Source organism: Cynoglossus semilaevis, chromosome 1 (assembly GCF_000523025.1).
Source record: "Cynoglossus semilaevis isolate Cse_v1.0 chromosome 1, Cse_v1.0, whole genome shotgun sequence".
In the NCBI taxonomy this organism is placed as follows: domain Eukaryota; kingdom Metazoa; phylum Chordata; class Actinopteri; order Pleuronectiformes; family Cynoglossidae; genus Cynoglossus; species Cynoglossus semilaevis.
This window is the reverse complement of record NC_024307.1, coordinates 27,827,543-27,848,700: the sequence shown is the minus strand read 5'-3', so window position 1 is coordinate 27,848,700 and position 21,158 is coordinate 27,827,543. Positions and strand designations below refer to the sequence as shown.

The 21,158-nt window shown below is 37.7% G+C and overlaps 1 protein-coding gene across 7 annotated transcripts in view; it reads right to left on the bottom strand.

Moving 5' to 3' along the window:
* The window catches only part of camk2d1 (calcium/calmodulin-dependent protein kinase (CaM kinase) II delta 1), a 73,474-nt gene that overhangs the window by 16,667 nt on the left and 35,649 nt on the right, over positions 1-21,158 (bottom strand). For all 7 annotated transcript variants that reach the window (XM_017035395.2, XM_025062162.1, XM_025062170.1 and 4 more), the window contains 10 exons: positions 17,602-17,661; positions 14,175-14,229; positions 12,169-12,234; positions 10,357-10,429; positions 5,115-5,217; positions 4,490-4,573; positions 1,669-1,763; positions 1,221-1,343; positions 1,018-1,101; positions 190-232 (listed from right to left, as the gene is read on the bottom strand). In XM_017035395.2, the coding sequence (XP_016890884.1) occupies positions 190-232; positions 1,018-1,101; positions 1,221-1,343; positions 1,669-1,763; positions 4,490-4,573; positions 5,115-5,217; positions 10,357-10,429; positions 12,169-12,234; positions 14,175-14,229; positions 17,602-17,661 (786 nt within the window). The remainder of the gene's footprint in view (positions 1-189; positions 233-1,017; positions 1,102-1,220; positions 1,344-1,668; positions 1,764-4,489; positions 4,574-5,114; positions 5,218-10,356; positions 10,430-12,168; positions 12,235-14,174; positions 14,230-17,601; positions 17,662-21,158) is intronic.

The following is a 21,158-nucleotide window of genomic DNA, read 5'->3' as shown; positions in this document are numbered from 1 at the left end:
GCGTTACTTGGTCCAGGAGTTTAAACTCTCTGTCTAGCTTATGATGCCGGCCATGTTTTCACTGACTGTGTTCTCGTCTGTGTCCTTCTGCTTCCCAGCACAGGGAGCACAATTTAACCAACGTATTACAGTGAATCTATCTCACAAAAAGACTGCAACCTGACGGGGATTACGACTGAACGCCCTTACCTGAAAAGTTGCGAGTAGCCAGCATTGTAGTCAATATGGCACCCTAAAAAAAAGAATGTGACAGACTTTCATGTTGGGAAAAGATCAAGAGTCAACGTTTTGCTTCAGTTGACAAGGCTAAATAAAAATGTTTTGGATCTTGTTCACAGTAAACGCAGTACAAAACAAATTTCATATATTAAAAATAAATTAAAAAAATTATCCCATGGGCAAAATAAATTGTTATTTACGTCTCTTCATGGGCCAGATATGGGGAATTTGTGGACTGGATGTGGCCCCCGACCCCATGGTTTGAGAACTCTTAAATCGCAAGTCCATTTTAATTCAATGGACCCATTCTGAATCACACTGCTACCGTTTCCAATGACATTACAATGACTCTATGTTGCCATTAGTGGCTTTATTTACAAATCAATAAATCTACAGCACTCGTTTTTTTGTTGTTACAATAACATGTTCACACTATTAATTTGTTTTAAGTTCTTTTAAAACAAGAGACAACTGTGTTTCCTCTCCGTTGTCCAGATGGCACATTTGTCATTTCATGATCTTATCTTTAACCACAGGTCTTGTGTATAAGATGGAGTTCTTCACGAAACACTGAGTGGATTCAAATCCAATTTTTGATGTAATGGAGAAGCAATAATGTGTCTCAATTACCGGAACTTAAAGATGCTTTTATGCTACTGTAGTGTTTTAGTGCTGAAACTTTCCGTTTCCTTAATGAAATCTTAAATTAGGTCGCATTAGCTAATTGGCTAATGCATGGCCTCTTCCCTACAAAAACAAGCAGAATTGATTGTCCAGTAAGAACCCCGAGTGACTCACCTTGAGTTTCCTTCTGGCGTTGAATTTCTTCAGACACTCTACCGTCTCCTGCCTGTGCATCATGGATGCCACGGTGGAGCGTTGCTATAGACGTAAATGCAAACCGTTAGCGGAAGAAAGAGAATTCTAATGTCCAAATACTTATAAATGTGCCAGTTTTTGTGTGTATTTTGGAGTGAGTAGAAAAAAAAAACACAACTCACGCATATCCATGGATGTTTGAGTGCGTCTGTGGCCGTGACTCTCTTGGCTGGATTAATGGTCAGCATCTTGTTGATCAGATCTTTGGCCTCTGGAGTCACTGTGTCCCACTCTGGGGATGGGAACTGTTTGAGGAGGAGACCCCAGAGGAAAGATTTAGAGAGTAATACCATGCTAAAGTGTACGTTCGCTTGTGCTAACGGTGTCAAAAAATGTGTATGCTAAAGAGAAGGTTACAAACAAATTCACATTCAAATTAAGTAACACATGGAACAAATAGTGACCATGTGTTGCTGGAATATAACTACCCAGCCGTTAGGACAGATTATGGGTCAATATAGGATATTTTCTTGTTACAAAGGAAGTGTAACTTTGAAAAATCAGGAGAGAGAGAGAGATAGAGAGAGATTAAGTGAAACAGAGCGAGAGAGGGAGAGAGAGTATCCTCACATCATAGGCTCCGGCTTTAATCTGTTGGTAGAGCCTGTGCTGGTCTTCATCCCAGAATGGAGGATATCCCACCAGGAGGATGTAGAGGATCACACCTGGCCCATGCAAACGTAGGCACACATACCAATCAACGTGGCACACAAACACAGGCACCAAATGACTAGTACATTTCTAAAAAAGGACCCCGACACAATGTCAACTCAACTGCTGGCTGCCAAAGTAATCATGGGGGTTCTACAGACTGAATGCCAGGACTGTGTGACCACAGGCGACACAAGGCTGTTGTTTCACTACAGCCACTGGGTGAGTCTGTGCAGGTGTGTTTGTGTGTATTTAAAACAGCAGCGCAGGCTTCGCAAAAAGGCTGGTGTGTTTGTGTGTGTGTGTCTGTGTCTCTGTGTGTGTGTGTCAGGCCCAGGTGGCCTTGCCAATGAAAAGTGTGTGTGTGTTATGTGTGTGAGTAATGATTAATTCAACAGGAGGAAACCGTCTGTGACAGACATTGTACTGCAAATTTCAAAAACCTTGAAAAGCAGGAGTGAGGGAATAAGGTATAATTCAAAGTACAATATGCGATTATCTGACCATATATATACATATATATGTATGTGTATATGTATAGTGAGAATCTACAATGTAACTAGTCATGAAAATACATATATGTATATATATGTATATAAACATATTATGTATATCAATATATACACATATATGTATATCTGTATATATCTATATACATATGTGTGTATATATATGTATATCTGTATATATATATATATACACACACATGTGTGACTATATAAATATATTTTCATGACATTGTACAGTTACATTGTAGATTCTCACTGAAGGCATCAAAACTGTGAATGAACACGTGTGGTATTTTCTACGAAGCAAAAAACAGTGTGAAATAACTCCGAACATGTCTTATATTTTAGATTCTTCAGAACAGCCACATTTTGCCTTGCACATTCTTGGCATTCTCTTGATGAGCTTCATGAGGTTGCCACTTGAAATGGATCTCCAGAGACGCTGAGCACGTGTTGGTTCTTTTACCTTCACTCTCATCCCAAACCACCTCAACTGTGTTTAGTTCAGGTGACATCACACAGCACTCTATCACTCTCCTTCTTGGTCATTCACCCTTACACATTTGGACCTGTGTTTGAGGTCATTGTCCTGTTGAACAATATAAACGACGGTCCAACTGAATGAAACCACACAACTAGAGACCATCTGTCACACAAAGACACGGCCGGTAGAACGAGAAGATTGAGAAGATTTCAAATTTGGACTGATCAGACCAAAGCATAGATTTTCACTGGTCTACCGTCCATTCCATGTGTTTCTTGGTCCGACTAAATCTCTCCTCTTTGTTGCTTTTCTTTAGTAGTGATTCCTTAGCAGCTATTTGACCAAAAAGGCCTGATTCACACAGTCATCTCTGAACAGATGATGTAGAGACGTGTCAGCTTCTAGAACTCTGTGTGGCATTTATCTGGCCTCCAATCTGGGGTGCTGCTAACTTGTTATTTCTGAGGCTGGTGACTCAGATGAACCTATCTTCAGCAGCAGAGGTGACTCTCGTTTCCTGGGATGGTCCTCAGGAGAGCCAGTTTTGTCATAGCACTTGATGGTTTTTGCGACTGCACTACAATTTCTGCCAATTTTCCAGACCAACTGAATGACCTTCAAGTACTTCAAGTAATGATGGACTGCTGTTTCTTTTTTAATAGCTGTTTGGTTCTTGCCATAAGCTGAACAGTTGTCAAATAGGGCTGTCTGTCTCTGTGCCAACCATAACTTCTGCACAACACAACCGATGGTCCCAACCCCATACGGGCAAGCAATCCCACAAATGGACCCTGAGAAGGCACCACTGTGAGGTAAAAACCACTTCAGGTGACTGCATCATGAAGCTCGCTGAGAGGAGGCTAAGGGTGTGTACTTGAAGAAATCATAAATATAAAACAATTTTATTAGTGATTTAAATTTTTTTTTTGCTACGTTGATATATTTAGTGTCATATATTTAAGGTTTTGTATATATATTTACAATGTACAAAGTAGTGAAAATAACGGAAAAAAATGAGTGAAAAAGTGTCTAAACATTTGATTTAAATATACACTGTATAATTTATATATATACAATTATATACAATTAATTGCAAATGTCTCTCTAACATTTAATTTCCTAAAAATTCAATGTAACGAAAACCACCGACGTAATCAAAAAACATAAATACTTTTTTCAAACAAACTGAAAAATGACTGAAAATACTAGTAATTAACCATTTAACCTGAAAAACATAGACTAAACATATGTACGTCATGTGTTTGTTTTCTTTTTATCACATCACTAACATCACTCATCCACGTGTTTTTAAAGAAATCTTCATGGTTTTGTTATGTAACTTTTCAGAGATGTAGATGGGTTCAGTTGTCATGAACATAGACTCCCTCATATTCCATCTACATATGATGCATCCATCATATGGATGCATCATAACCCATCTACATATGGACATAAGTGATAGCGAATGGACATAAGTGATAGCGAATATATTTTGATAAAGAAGTTTCTTCGGAATGCAAGTCAAAGGACCATCCAAACTACCATAAAAGGGCTGATCATTATGAAAATGGAATAAATTAAATATATGATATGATCGGGTAAAAAAATAAAATAGTGATTTGTTAGTCATGTAGAATCGCTGGAGACGGTTTACTACCTTATTTGATAGATTGTACTTGCTGTCAACTGGTGGTTCAAATATTATTTTTGTGTATTGCTAATAATAAGCACACGTTGAACATCTTACCACAGGCCCACATGTCCACAGGCTTGCCATAGGGATCTTTCCTCAGGACCTCTGGAGACAAGTACCCAGGTGTCCCAGCAAAACCTACAGCACAACAACATTAGACTGGATCATTATATCGAAAGCTTTACTGTACAGCATTAGTCGATTAGGCAGCTTTTGTGCGCCGAGGCCAGTATCAGACAGCCTACTTTTAAACAAAAGTCCAACAAGTGGGATTGAAGTTAGGTGCTTGGGGAACAGAGCAATTATTCTTGCATTCTGAGGAGAATAGAAAGAGGGAAGTAGGCCTGATATCTATTCAGTAGAGACTAATGCGAAAGCCAGGAGCAGTGGTAAACCCAGTCACTTTAAATCGGTAACAAGGGACTTGTATTGAAACTCAACACATTTAAGTAGGACAGACAAAGAGCAATTGTTCCATTTCAAATGATTTAAATAATGCCTTAAAGACATTTATCCATCGAGACGTACTGAACTAAAATCCAGTCAGTTTAACATGGATTTAAATATATATATATATATTTAAAATATATTTAAATATATATATATGTATATATTTTAAATTGTGATATAATGTGTGGTGTTATTTTGAAATAGGGCTGAGAAAATTATGTGTACTTACCAAACCATGCCTGCTGCTCTCCCTGTACTTCAATGGCCAGCCCAAAGTCTGCCAGTTTAACAGCTGCACCCTTTAGCTTGCTAGCTAGCAGCAAATTTTCCGGCTGCGAGTAAATAAACACAGTGACATATTTTTAGTGACATCATTGATCATTTTAAAGTTAAGAGTAAAAGATGGAGATAAGTAAGAGACCAGCCTTCACACACAGATACATAGAGAAAGGACTCAGAATAAGCTAGAATGTGGTGACCTTAGCTCAGTTGCATAGATAGCCAGCTGTCAAAAAGAAAAAAAAACCTGGTCAGGTGAAGTTTGAATGTTAAGCTTATCTGGCGAAAACTAAAAAAAAAAGTGTTTGGGTTAGAAAACAGTGACAGTGACTTGTGACTAAGCCCAGAGAGCTGAGAGGGAATGACGTTCAGCAAAAACATGAATAATTGTTGAAAAGCTGGTGTGAGGGGATAAGGTAAAACTGAAGGTACAATATGCAATTATTTGACCATATATATATACACATATATATGTATGTGTGTATAAATATAGTGAGACTCTACAATGTAACTACGGTAGTCATGAAAATATATATATATGTATATATACTCTATATACATTTTTTTATTTTATTTTATGGTCTGTATTGTTATTGTACTACGAGCATACAACGAAAAACTGAGCCTTTGCTCTTAACCCATCACCAAGGGCAGCAGTGGGCAGCTTTACATATATGTATGTACACTGTATGTATATATACAAGAAAAAAATAGCTTAGATTTGAAGCCATTTCACAAGCACCTCTACTGAATGAACATAATGACAGGATGAGTGCATGACCTTGTTCATCTGGAGGCTGTGTCATACTGTATATGTTAGTATTTGTATTTAAATATTATTACCATTGTTATTTTTTCCAATAGTCTGTATTCATACTTTCATGTGATGTATGGAAACTGTAGAATCTTAAAAGTAGCTGGACCCTGCTCCACTCGTTCGGACAACACATTTGAAATCCTTCCACTACCCACGCATCCTGTTTCTTAGTAATATAATAATTATAATAATTGAGTTGCTTAATTGTCCTACAATGGTGAAATTCACAATGTGAGTCTTTGAAAGGCTACCACAGGAGGCGCCTTTAAGCACGAGGTTGCAAATCAAAGACCGCCAACAGGGATATGTGGTCCCTTCGGGAATCGAACCCAGGACTCTGCTGTCTGCTTGAGAGGCAGGCGTGCTAACTGCTGCACTATGGAACCAGCCTACTGTAAATTTGATGATTATCTGATTATACACCATATTCCCCTGTGCTGTCTCGCGATGGCTAAGAAAAGAACAGATATACAAGTGGAATTATGTAAATGAATGCAGGAGACCCAGAATGAATAAGGACTTAGATCATGAACATCGCTGAGACATACAGCGTTGTGCTTTTCACTTTGAATGGTATCAGGCACGCAAGCGACTGGAGATAGGAAACTAATTTAATTCGCACCACCGTATATGTGGAGGCCGCTTTTAGAGTAGAAGGAAAAATAGGTGAAAAGTAGATTAAGGGAGACGTGCAGATTGATGAGGGAAGACAAATTGTTGGAAGACGCAGGGAGAAGGGTTAGTGTAGCACAGCATTATAGCATTGTACTGCTCTCAGGACAGTGACAGTACAATGGCAGTTGCTCTGCACCTTTCACAGCAGCTGTGGAAACAACAATCTGCTAAGTAGCTACGGGCCAAATGCAGAGAAGGAAATTTAAAAAAAAGGTAGCGTGACAGTTTTTTTTTTTCTTTCTTTCGTATTTTGGACTTTGCAAACAGATGTCATTTCAGAGAGAGAAACTTGGTTATCCCAAAAATTCTAAACTCGGCAGCAGCTTACTTTTTACAACTACAGTTCATGTCTGTTTTTTTTTTAAAGAAAAGTTGCTGCAAAATATTCTTCATATTTCGAACTTTTCTTTGTATTTTATTCACCAAGTACTGCAACAGTACAAACACTTATAAGGTGTTATTTAGATATCGATTTGTGCTTTAACAGTGCAGCAAATATCACGCCTGCCTTACACATCTGCCTTATCCACAGAAAGTCTTGGGTCATCTGTAATAGGTTTAAAATGAGTATGTCTTGAACTGCTTTGGTTCTTGGGCTCCACCCCAGTACTCTCATTGGTTAAGATGCCCGATGACTCCAGTCCCAGGACAGTGTTGACCCTGTCACCTTTGAGTATATATTCGTATTCTGACTCTTATTTTCTGACCCTATGTCCTGCTCATAAAATGTAATGATATGGTTTTTAATGTAAGTGTAACAATTCACCTGGACTGAAATCAAGGTCAAAAGATCTAAAACCGCAATCACTGAAAAAAATAAAAAATGTCACAGGCCTAAACAACTAGCTGGGCAGCAAACCACACAATAAATCAGAGCTTGAAATATATTTGTAATAGAACGACGCAGCAGAGCGAACAATATATGAATGATGCTGTAATAAATCAATATAGCGATTGGCACATCATATGTCATTCACCTGAGGCTTTACAGTGCAACACTTGGTAATCAATTGTAGTAGACAATAATAGTCCCCAAAATTCATGAAAAATACCCGACAGTCTCAATGGAAAAAGAATATTTGTTGAGACGCTGCTCCAAATGCAGAAAGAAGCATAATTGTACCCAAATTAACGCATTCCCCTCCCGGCTTCTTCTAGCAAAAAGGCACAGCTATGCGATCAGCACCCCCTACCCCACATGCTCCGCCCCGGGCATTTAACAATCTCGATTTCATCCCCATACCAAAGTTCAAACAACTAGCAGACAGCAAATATGTCACACTCTCCACATTTTCCAAAAAGGGAAACCTTTACGAAGGAATTATGACGTGCGATGCAGTACACAATATTGTATTTTTTTTTTTTTTTAACATGAATACTTTTCAAGTGCTTCTAATTATGTAAAAGCAAGCTCATTACCGAGAAAATATTCAATCCAACAATGTGACACAACAACGTGAAACACTGTTACGATCCCATTGGAAAATGTGCCGGCGAATCATGGCACAGATGGTTTGGCACCAAATCTGATTTGGAAGGTGCACAGTGTGCTTTCACACCTGGGAATGTGTCGTTGCGTTTTCACTTCTTTTTTTTTTCTTTTTCTTTTTTAAACAAATCACCCTTGAGGTATTCCAACAGTCCACGCACATATACAATTGTTCTGTATGTGTGGACCCAGTACGGCTCGTCTCGGTATGATCAGGATTTATGTTTCGACCTTACTGCTAGTGTGTGTAATAGCTGTAATTGGATCTGGTCTAATACTCTGAGCCATAAAGTTAATCAAATTACGAGCCTACTGATGCAGCCTGGAGGTTCGGCTGCCGCCTCACTACTGATGAATGTCAAATGTACAAACTGCGTTTACTGTTCAATATGTTTTACACAACACTTTCTGCTTGGATTTTTATCTCTGAACAAATACAAGATAAACTGGATTGCGGTAAATGGAAAATGCAACGCCACAGTACAGGGTCTGAACCACGGGTCACCAACCTTTTTTTAAACCGAGAGCTACTTCAAGTGCACTTAGTAATACGAAGAGCTACTTGTTTGATGCAGAGACAGTTTCAGACTGTGTATTTTTTTTGTGACAGAAGAAATTCAACCCAACTGCTTTTCTTGCTTTGGAAGTCTAGCTTAACCAAATTTATACTTAGAAAAAACATGTTCCAAGCTGTCTGTACTAGCGTAAGCAAGTCATCCTTAAAACTATTCAAAGTGCGATAATCGAAAAGTTATTCTAGCTACCAGCAACGCTGCCGGAAGGTGAAGGGTTCATCGCTGGATTACATACTGATCCGCAATCAACTCCAAAGAAGTCACCAATGAAGCAATGGATAGGTAGGTTAAGTGCATTTATCTTAGCATCCCTTGCTTATTACAAAGTCACTACAGTGTGTTGCAGGGATTTTGGCCACAAAAATTTAGGCTTATTTAGTCTAAAGGTTATTCCTATAGGCTTGACTAATCTCTCCATTTGTGATTTACAGATTTTTTTTTTTTTTGTAGAGTCATGTCGTTGGCTTTGATTAAAATACCAACCTAGACCAATTTTAATTATTTTCTTATGTCAAGAAAATACGTATAAATTGCTACATTTTAAGAAAAACTTTACAATGTAAACAACGTACACCTAGTTAGGTGATTTCCAATATTCGCTGCAAGACCTTATATTATATTCTTCTATCCTTATATTCTTTTGTATTTTCTTAAGTCAAAACAAACCTGTGTACCACATACAGTACACTATATGCTTGACAATGATACTTAACAGGTGACTTTAATTTTTTCACCAGACGACGGTGGTTAGCACTCCATACACAACAATGAGAAATAAACATAAACGGATACTGTTGAGCTAACAGCTCAAGAGCAGCTGTGACTCACTGGCCGGTTGCTTTCACACATCACAACCTTTAGTGTCTGAGCTCTGTGCATGAGTGGGAGGCAAAAACCCACCGTGAGTGTGTCAACTCCACAGAAATTCAGATTCACGGATGAATTAATGTGTCTTCATTCTTCAGAAAATACAATATTTTTACAAGACTGTACTACAGACAGCTGGGACATCACTTTTTGTCGACGTGCTTGTGCACAGGCTTGTGATTTCCTGTAGCCCCTCTCCCCGGCTGCTTGTTTGTTTTGGATGTATTTGTTTTTGTCGTTGTGTTTTTGCAGTGAGCCGTGACAGGCGCCTGGCAACCTCCAATCAGAGGGCATGAAGATGGCAACTGGCGAACGCAAAGAGAGAGCTTGTTGTTGTCGAAGGTACACCAAACCTCAGACACACCTCGTTCATTTGACTGGCAAACCCAGACACTGGAGAGTCAAAATAAATGACTGAAATAGCACTGAATGCTTCACATGACATCATAACATTATGTAATTTGTATTAACCCTAATGGATGTTCTTCATACTTTTGTGTATTCATCAGTAATCAAAACTCAATCAATAAAATGATATGGGTTTTTATGAGCATCTACAACAACTTTTTAGTACAGCCATTCCTCCAAATATTCTACAAGTTGCAGATTGCATCACCACTTCAGATGCTGGGTTACAAAAAAAAACCCAAAAAACAGGAAGTAGGTACTTGACACGGCCAGTTACAGTAAATGTCTCTCCAGTGATGAAAACGTTAAAACATTGGCAGTTATAGTAAAAAAATGAAAATTTTTGTGTAATTAAACTTACCTTAAGGTCGCGGTGGACCACGCCCATCTGGTGGCAGTGAAGCACAGCCTCGAGGATCTGCTGAATGCAATGGCTGCATGCAAACACCAGGGGGCTCAGAGTTAGTGACAAGCCTCCGGTTCATTTCTAAACACTGTGAGTTTGCTTTGACACATGGGAAAGAGCTCAGCTGTGATGGTGTGGTGGGAGAGGGGCCGCGCAGCACTGTACAGTGTGGTGACTGACCCTCCCACAGACTGAGACGGTGGGTAATTTAGGCTAAAATGGAACATTTACTCCACAGCACTGCACACATTTTTTTTTCTTTGGGTTGTGTGTGAGTGTGTGTATATATGTGTGTGTGTGTGCTGGGACAGACCCAGGAAAGAAAAACATGACTGTTATTATGCCATCATCTGCTGTCTGCCAAACACAGCCAAGTCTCAGCCCCAAGTCCCAAAACAGAAATGGTGTTAGCTTGTGATCAACTGAGAGGCAGAACCATGAGAAACTGAAGTTTTTTTTCTGTCTTTGAATTTGTAGCTGGTTGTCATGTAACAGAACCTCCCCACTTCACCTACTGAAGTGTGTCTAAATTATCTCAACAGAAAAAAAAATCCAAGTTTAAATCTTGGTTCATCCATTGCTGGATTTTCTTTTCAAGTTTAATTACAAATAGAAATCTTTAAATCGTGCTATGAAAAAGGTTTGATTAAGGTAGTGGATCCCAAAGTGGGGGTCTCAAAATGTCTCAAATTATGTATTTAAATTGCAACGGTTGATAGGAGGTGATTAACTATAAGGGTAATTGGATTTTTTCTATTGACTTATGTGCGTCAGAATATAGCAGGGTTACCACACTTTTCACTCACTGTTCTGTCACTCGTTGAAACACAAGGTACCAATCCTTAATTTGTCAATGATGATTGATGCTGTTCTGCACTTCCTGAGGCTGTAATATACTTAAGCATAGAAAACTGCGCCAGGTAAAACACACTAAATATTTCATCAAAATGTGGCGTTGCCCATTTGCTGGATCCTGATATATGAGATTCTTGGTGCTAGTACTTGAAGTTGCTGCTTCCATTTACACACAATGTAAAAGTGTCATGATTTAGTGTCCCCACTGTCAAGGGGGTCAATTTGTTGTTGTGGAGTGAAGCACATTATCTTTATCACATAAAAAAAAAGAGTGGATTCAAACAGTAAGAAAGCAAATAACGAAGGTGGAAGTCGAAGGTTTCAAAATTTGAAATGCGTGAAGTATATTTACCGTATTTTCCGGACTATAAGTCACACTTTTTTTTTGCGACTTAAAATAATAATATTTTAACATCTGTTATTTTCACTTTGACAGCCGCTAGAGGGCACTCTAGGCTTGTGTACCAGTATCTGCTACTCCTGTACCAATTACAATTTAAATGTTCCTTATTTTCACACTGACAGCCGCTAGAGGGCACTGGTGTGACTTATACTCCAAAGCGACTTATATATGTTTTTTTTTTTTGCATTTTTTGGCTGGTGCGACCTATATTCAGGAGCGACTTATGGTCCAGAAAATATAGTAGGTATTGAAAGCATACAAAGATACAAGACTTGAAATCAGCCAAAGCATAACAATGTTTTTTCCCCCATATATTCATATGTACATGTATGTGTTAACCTGCTTTTCACAGCTTTAATAAATTATTTTGTGTAGGATAAATATTGTGTAGGATAAATATTGAAGCATATGATATGTATTGATTTTGTTTAGGTTATAAATATTGAAGCATATGATATGTATTTGTCTTAATATACCACCAAATGCATGACTGTTATGTCCACACTGACCTGGCATCAGCCTCACTGTAGTACTCCCTGGCAACGATGTCCTCAAACAGCTCACCACCGGTCACTCTATACACACAAAGGGGTATAAAGTAAGTGAGTCTCTGAAAATTGTGTTTAAAACAAAGCAACAACGACACATTAATACTATTCTTATATATATTTCTTTTTAGTAAGTGTTTGGGAGTTAAGAGATGGCAGGAAATACAGTACGTGACGATGTGGCTGAGACACCCTGAAAGCCTGATATTTGAACTTGTAGGAGACTTCTGTGATCTTAGAGGTCTTGGAGACATCTGGTATCCTGGATCACTCTAGCCTACAGTTCATCTTTGAGGGAATGGCCTTCTGTTTCCAAAATGTCCTTTCAGTTTCATTGGCTTCATGCTTTCATGTTCTAAACCCCCGCTGTACAAAACAGACTAAGGTTTTTGTCCTCCATTGTCCTCAGAACATATATAATATATATGTCTGTGCAACACCCCATGTGTCACTATGACCAATTACCATATTTAAATAGTGTTTATGTGTCTTCTATGATGTGTAACGTTTATTGTCAACTTGCATTACCGGTCCAGTGAGCATGCAGATATTTTTTGTCAACATTTTTTTTTTACCTTGGAAACCTACATGACTCACTAAAAAGTAGGCTGTGGTCCACTTTTTGGTCGAAAACCCACCAGTTGAGAATCCCTGACATGGAATATTGATTTCATTCAACAATAATCAAATACTGAAAGTAAAAACAATAACAACAAAACGCCACAAGGCCCAACGCCAGCTAGGTTTGAGTCATGCATAAGATGGAGGGAAGCTGAGTAGATTTCATGGAATGATAGAGAGGAAGTTCAAAATATTAGGTTCACAATAAGGGGAGGATAATTGCTGCAATATTAACAAATTGGGAAATTGAGCTAATGGATGTTGGGAAGTATGACAACAGACAGCAGCAGCTGTGTAAAGATTAAGAAGCCGATGAAAGAACAAAAAACAAACAAAACTAAACACATTTACGATCAAAGGAAGGAAGGTAACCAAAGCATCACGATCGCCTTGACTCACTCAAGTAAGAAATCCTATGAATTATAGTAGAACTGTTGGGTTGCATGACATAAATCTGTAGAATTTCTATGTTCACACAGAAGCCAACAAACGCGCTATAAATAACGTGCAAAACATCCTGTTTTTGTTTCCAGTAACCTTCTGTAAAATGAAACAAACTGTTTGGAAACTTTAGAAGGGGGATGTAGAAGTAGAAGTAGAAGTAAAAGTAGAAATAAAAGACAAGTGAAAGAAAGAGTAGGAGAATGAGAATCTCATTTATTGTCATAGTACGTATGCAGAACTTCCCACATTTGGGGATAGATTTGAGGACAGACACTTTGATGACCGGGCAAAAATCTAATTTTTTCTAACATTATTTGATGTTGATTTTGGAATCCAGTCGTGGGTCGCACTGGACAGTTTGGCGGGCCGCAGGTTAATGATCACTGGCTTAGTGTAAGACCAAGCACAACTGAAGTACTTGAGTGCCTGATGTCGATTTACATTCCTTTGTTAAAAGAAGTCATTCGTTTGTTGTGTTTATTTGATCGTTTTGTTGCACACTAGTGTGTAACTCACTTCGATTAGACAAAATAATTGTTTTTTAGAAATAAAAAAATTTGTTTTCTGGGAGCTCGTGAAAACGCTAAGCCAAGTCTGAAATGAGCACTGGATGAGGATGTACCCGCTTAAACAGGCTAAACTGAAGGGATTTATGGGTTAATATAGTCAGTGACACTTGACTTTATATGAATAAATAAGTGCTGAGACACTCCGTAGAATTCTATATTTGAAAGTGAACTGTGTAGTTACTGTGTAGGTATCGAACACATAAGTTAAACTCGTAGTGGTTTTACATGTAAACCAAGTATTTTCAACCACTGAGACACACAACTAAAAAAAGAAAAAAAGGAATCCTACTTACAAGTCAAAAGAAGAACTAAAAAAAAAGGAATCCTACTTACAAGTCAAAAACCAGGTAATGGAATCCTTCTTCTGATATGCTGTCATGGAGGCGCACTGGAGAGTACCAGGAGGGTGGGGTAAGAACAGGGAAAGGGAGAGGAGAGAAAAGAGAAATGAAATTTATTTCATTATGTGAAACACTGCTCCACTGATCCAGGCAACCTGCCATAGGACCAGCAGGAGCTGACTGCAAGAATATGGAACACTTCACTGAAGCACAAAGTAGTGTTGTTGTTGCCTCCTCTCGGTGGGAAGTGTGGGTGAGAGTCGAGACGCCAAGGTGAGGTGTGTGTGTGTCAGACTGAAGTGCTTTTACAAATACATATTCTGCATGTCTCAGCAGAAAGAAACATTTTTTGACATGATGATAACGGTCTTCATAGAAAAATGTCAATATTTATCTCGTTTACAACATCTTAGGAGAGACTCTAAGCATATTATAGGATCCAGAGGACCATAACAACACATAAGCAAATGAGTGATTTACAACTGAATTGACTGCTAATTAAATCAAAAGTGAAACTGAATTAGATTCAAACAATGTTTAAACATTAGCACAGTGAAGAATTTCACTCTTTGGCTCTTCATTCTGTCACAGTGAAAATAACAAAATATATATGACGACAAATATTCAGACAAAAAACAATGGGGTTGATGTATAATAAAATACATTCAAATGAGGTGAAAAACCAGTGGTGTAACACTGTTGTTCCTACCACGCCGCTTTACGTATCAAGCAGTAAATAGTAAATAGTAAATAAAGTGCAACTCATGCACTATAGTAAAAAAAATAATTCCCTAATAATTCCCCCTACTTTGGGAGCCACCAAATTCATCGAAGTGAATCCGTGAAAACGGACCAGAGGGGGCTTGCTATAATGAATAATCCACAATCAGAGCAGTTCTATATATTTAAAGTCTAATTTATGCCTCGCTTTTCTCTTTTCTCCGTGGTGAAAGATAAGGCGTCACTGGATGAAACGGAGAATTCAAAAAGGCTTCAGATTTAATAACTTACCTCTATATTAGTTTAAACTTTATTAAACCGAACAGTAAACCAGTCAGGCTACCGTTTGATCGATAACAGTTTAGCCACCTTTATGCTTTAAAGGGCCACACAATAAAAGCTCAGCTAGGATCGATTTTTAGCTCCGCTGCAGTAACTTCCTCATTGATTGGTTTGGCCTATTATCTGGTCAGCAGGGAATAACCTGTGGGAGAGGTCTGGTATTTACTCCGAGTGAAATGGGCCGATCATTCTACTGTACCACTATATATACACTGTATATATATATATATATATATACATACATATATACATACATATATATATATACATACATGCATATATATATACATACATATATACACATATACATACATGCACATATATACATACATATATATGTACATACATACATACATACATACATAAGTTGTTGTTTTGTTTTAGTGCGAGTATTAAATTACAACATGACTCAAAAGGACTGTTTTCACCCCCACTTTACAATATCTATAAATAGTATGTGATTATACGTTATTAATGTTTGAAGCCTTGAAACGAATCCAGGCTTTCTCTGTGCTGGGTCCTTTGTCAGCGCAATGCTAATGAGACCAACAGCAGCTGCTACCTGCTCATCACTGTGAGACAAGTGACAGATCACCTTCCAGATGAGAATGTGGTAATATTGCGAGATGATAGGAATCTGTCGGGATAGATTCAACGTTGGTTTCTTTAGGACAGCAGAAAGTCACATATTTTAAAATGTATTTCTGTGAGATCCATATAGTTTGTTTATTTTTTTACTCTGAATACAAATGAATGTATGAATTTTTACACCAATAATTTTAGGGTATAAGAAGTTTCTGAAGTATTAAAAAAGGTTTTAAAGTTATTTAAAAAAAATATTAACGTTGTTATACTCTCCATATATAAAATACTTATTACCATTAAGGGGACTTCTGGTTGGTGCATGGTTTTGATGCGATTTACTCCCGGGCAAAAACGTATGTATGGATTAAAACGTGTGACAGAGTTATAAATATATGGTTCCATAAAAGAGTTTAATAGACAGCATGTAAGAAAAACCTAAATTTATCATACGGTCATTAAATGCAACACCACTGCTGATTAGAGTGTTGCTGCTGTCCTTATGGTAGGTGCACATGTTAGGAGGTCCGTCATTAATTAATTTGATTATATTAATTTTATCATTAACTGTACTGTTGCTCCAAAATGGACTGACTTTGTTTTCACGTTTCATGCCAGAAATAAAAGATTACGTACCAAGCTGATGATTTTACGGCAGTTATTTAACACAACGCAAAGAGAGTATGAGAGGGTTTTTTTTAAAGATTATTTTAACACTATGATTTCTGTAACGTTTTACTTGAATATCAGCTATATTATTTATTACTTGTGTTAAGAAGTACAAGCTAAGATTTATCTAAGAGCCAGATGCAGTTATCAAAAGATCTGGCTCGTGAGCCATAGGATATTCATAAACTGAAGAGTTTTTTTTTATATTTAGATTCTGGATTAAAAACTAATCAAAAACTTGTTTGGGACACAGTGCAGACACAAAATTATCTCAAAAATGAACTTGTTGTTGGAGGAATCTTCCAGGATCTTACCTGTTAGACCTTTTAGGGTCACTGTGACACCATCTAAACTTTTGGAGACTTTTGCAGGCCAACATTGATAAAATCATTGGACATTAAATCACTTTAAGTCTTTGTTTTATACATGATATATAAACTGCATCGACTTTTCTGAAAAGTGGAAATTGTAATTGTCAATTAACCATGATGCATTAGCCCCAATAGCCTTCAGAAATGAAATAATACGTAGGTACAGTTAGAGTCACGTCAATAAATTAAACCGTTGTGAAACAGTGCTGTTTAACGAGACCCTCTGTGGACACGTTTGTCTGTTGACGTGACACCTGAAAGAGACATACTCTCTAAATAACCCCTGATCACCAGGGGCTCGTCGCTGTCGCCCACTCTTAAACGCCATCTCCTTGAAAAGCTATGGAAATGGACCAAACAACCTTTAAACGCTAGTTTTCACTGTGTCATTACCGAGGTGCTAATTATCGTCTTTTGTATCTCTAGCCGTGTGTTTCACAGCGCTTGTGCGTGCATTTTAAGTGTGGGCAGGTGACCTTTTCTTGCAGATACAAAATGTATGTAATTTAAATATACTAACAACAACAGCCCTGTTGGCTACACCATGTACATTTAAAGTTGTGCATGTTTTGTTTTTTTTTTTTCCATATTTTCCAAACTTAGCCATGTCTTTGCTCCTTTTCGATGCAGCCGTGCTACAATACAAAATCTATACATTTGAACAGCTCACACTAATCTGTAGTGTGTGCCCAGTGACACTCATTTTCCAGTCAAACAGAGGCTCAAACTGCTTACCAATGTTGGCATGCTTCAAAAGGCGACAGATCCTGGCTTCGCGCTCCAGCTTCTGGTGGTCTGCAAGAGAGAAGAAGGCGAGGCATTCTTTTAAATGTCAAAACAGAAATTCCTTGTGCTAAATGCCAGTGTCTCCTTTGTCAACATTAAACCATGAAATGTGACTGTACTGATGTCGGAAGATTAACTTGAGAAAAATGTCCTGTTTTTTTTAATGCCATAGTAACTTACACAACACCATACACCATAATGGTATCTTCAATAGTCATTTAAGAATTTAAAGTCATGACAGCAGACATGTGTCTTACAGCTCTTAAACCCTATATGCATGGAATTATCATTACCTGGGGACCTCCGGTAATTTGTAATGATTGCAGAGAATGTCTGTGATCTTAATCCCGTGTGACTGCAAGGCGAATGTAATTTGTAAAGTAAAAATTCCACTGCAAATTACCTATCATATCATCGCCAAACACATACGTCCCGTGATAATACTAGCTCCCGCGCATATCTGCATCTCGGTGACAGCAGGGTATTTTAGTTGTTGTTTTTATTGCGCCTGGATATCAGGAGGTAATTTACAAATTACCTGACGTCCCCGGGTAATACTAATCCCGTGACAATTACTGATCTTTCTGTGAACTGAAAAGACCAGATACGTTCAAAATACAACAAAACAAAAAACAAAACAGAACAGAACAGATTTTAGTCATCATTTAATGATGATTAACATTTACCTAAACAATTCCCAGTAATATGTTTGGCAGCATAAACGAAGCAGCTCTGGTTTTTATAATTATGTACACTTATTGACAATGCTATGTAAAAATAATTAGCTTTTAAGTGAGATTGTCAAAAACATCTAAACACCTTTAGTGAGTGTGCTGTATTTCAGGCCTGGATGAAACATAGATAGGAGGAAAAAAAAAAGTTTCATTTAAAAAGCAGTGTCCAAAACAAGCACAACAATTTCTCTATGGCAACTGGACATATCCAAGTTATTCTGACTATGTGATTCTAAAAAAAAGCTGAGGTAAGAGGCTGTGGGTGGAACTTGTCAAACAGTAATTATTTCATCAAAGAAGTGAGACAAAGGTGGTTTCTTCTACAGTTCACTTTTTGAAAAAGAAATGTCCTGCTTTCCGTGAAGACACAACGATAACTCATCTTTAAAGTAAAGGATAAACCAAGGACACGCCTGCCTCCTTCACTTGGCTGTGTATCAATGAAAGCTAATGCTGCCAAAGTTCATTCACTTATGGCATCATATAATCTGTTGAATTTAATCACATTCAATTAAAGCATTTCAACAAGTGCAGAATGACATAAACCGTACAATAAATCCATCGTCCATCCACTTATCTTTGCTCACAGTGTTTTCCTGTCTTGAGCCACAGCACGTTACATCAGAAATATCCATGACACATTTCCAACAAAAATGTAACAAAGAGTACTGTACATGTAATGAAACATAATGATCTTTAATTTACTTACAATTGACTGACTCAGTGTAGAACCAAGGCCTTTTAGTTGAACACAGCACTGATACACTCGCAGGAATTGAAGAAAGTCACACACAAATTTCTTCAACAGCTCTGAAGCTCATTATTTTATCTATTGCCAACTATTGGAATCGTATTTAATTTAATTGTTCGACCACACATACCAATTAGGTAAAACGTGCATTTCTGAGGGCTTCACCCTCAGTGTAGACACTAGGTTTGCATCACCAGCCTTACTGAGCACTGGGCACCAAGTCTAAACCTTTTGTCATATTTAGGATTCTTGTCCTAAATATGTCAAAATTCTTGCCCATCTAGAATTTCTTGAACAGATTAAAAACATTTAATCTGTTCCAAAGTGTCTTATTTGTGGTGGCAAAACGACACAAGCAGCAACAACCGCCGTTTTTGTTAATACAGCAAGGTTGAATGAATAAAAGTTGAGAGCCACTCATAAGAATTTGCTCTTCAGTCAAGTCCACTCTGACGCTGTAGTGCAGGAGTCACCAATATGGTGCCCAGGGGCACCTGGTAACCCCTGTGGACTACCTAAGGTGCCTGCTGCATATGTTCTAAAAGTAAAACTAGTCAACAAGAGGGTCAAAATTGTACTGTTACTGTGCTTTTTGAATCAGTTCCACTTGCAATGATATTCAAATGGGTGCAAAGACGATGGTAAGAAGAGTGTCTACTATTGTATGTCCTAGAACTAATTACGGTATTATTCAGTGTTCAGGAAGTCTGTATCAAACAAGTAGCTCTTCATATTATTAAGTGCTATTGAAGTAGCTCTCAGTTTGAAAAAGGTTGGTGACCCCTGCTGTAGGGTTTCTGATACAGTTGAGTTTTATGCCAACACTAAATAACGGTTTCTACAGCGTAATGTGTTTGATTAATGGTGAGGCACTGTGCCCATTGTATCCAAGCAAACAGCAGTAAAATTGGCTTAGAATGGAAATGTTCCATCGTTTTAAGGAGCAGATCTATTCATGACAGGGACTTTGACTTTGTAACTGAATGATATATTACTATTATTTGATGACCCTTCTTAACAAATATGTTGTGGCATTAGTTTCAATCACACCAGAGTTCACACATTTTTGTTTGTAATAAGACTTAAAAATAAACAAACAAAAACAAAAACAAAAACTAACTTTACACTTAAAGTTATCTTTGCAGTTAGCTTATTAAAGGAGACTTCTCTCCCATGTTTCACGTTACAGATTTCCATTTCACGTTTTGTCGATTATCAGGCTTTCTAGAGAATTTGATCTTTCCCTGTAACAGGCTCAATGTTGTGTTCATGTAAGGTTGAGAAGAAGTGGGAGTAAAAAAAAACTAAATTTGAATTAGTGTTATCCAGTTTAGAGTTGTTTTTATTTTATAGAAGTCATGGAAATGTTTCTACCGCTTTATCCTTTGCAGGGTCTCAGCATTGGCTGGAACCAATCTTGGCTATAATATAGGTCAATAGGTCAGGGTTCAACCTGGGCAGATGCAGATGATTCGAAGGCCACATTTTAAGATTTTTAAATTCTATAGCCAACTTAGCCAGTAGCAAATCAAGCTAATCTGCATGTTTTTGGACTGTCTGAAACTGGAATTTCCAAAAAAAAATCCCAGACACACACTGGAAGTGCAAGCAAACCCAACATGTATACAAACAGTAACCACTGGTAAACAAAGAAATTGAACTTGTTACCTTCTTGCACCAAGGCAGGAAGACCAAAAATCAACTGATGGCAAAAGCTATATAAAAAAAAAACAATTCTACAACTTAACACAGACACTGTTAAATTTTTCTAGGAATATTTTCATAATGACTGTTTAAAAACACAGTAAGAGGGTATTAAATTTCATGAACTGAAGTTTGGGATTTAAATTTCTGTGAATATAATGAAGGCTTTACTGTTTTTAAAGGTACACTTTGCCTGTTGTACTATTTTTCCCTTCCACTGCTTTGAAACTCCTTTGTCGACATCAATTTAAAGGATCCACTTAGTCACGCAATAGTCTTGGGTTTAGAATTACAACCTATTGTACTGTTTTTGTTCT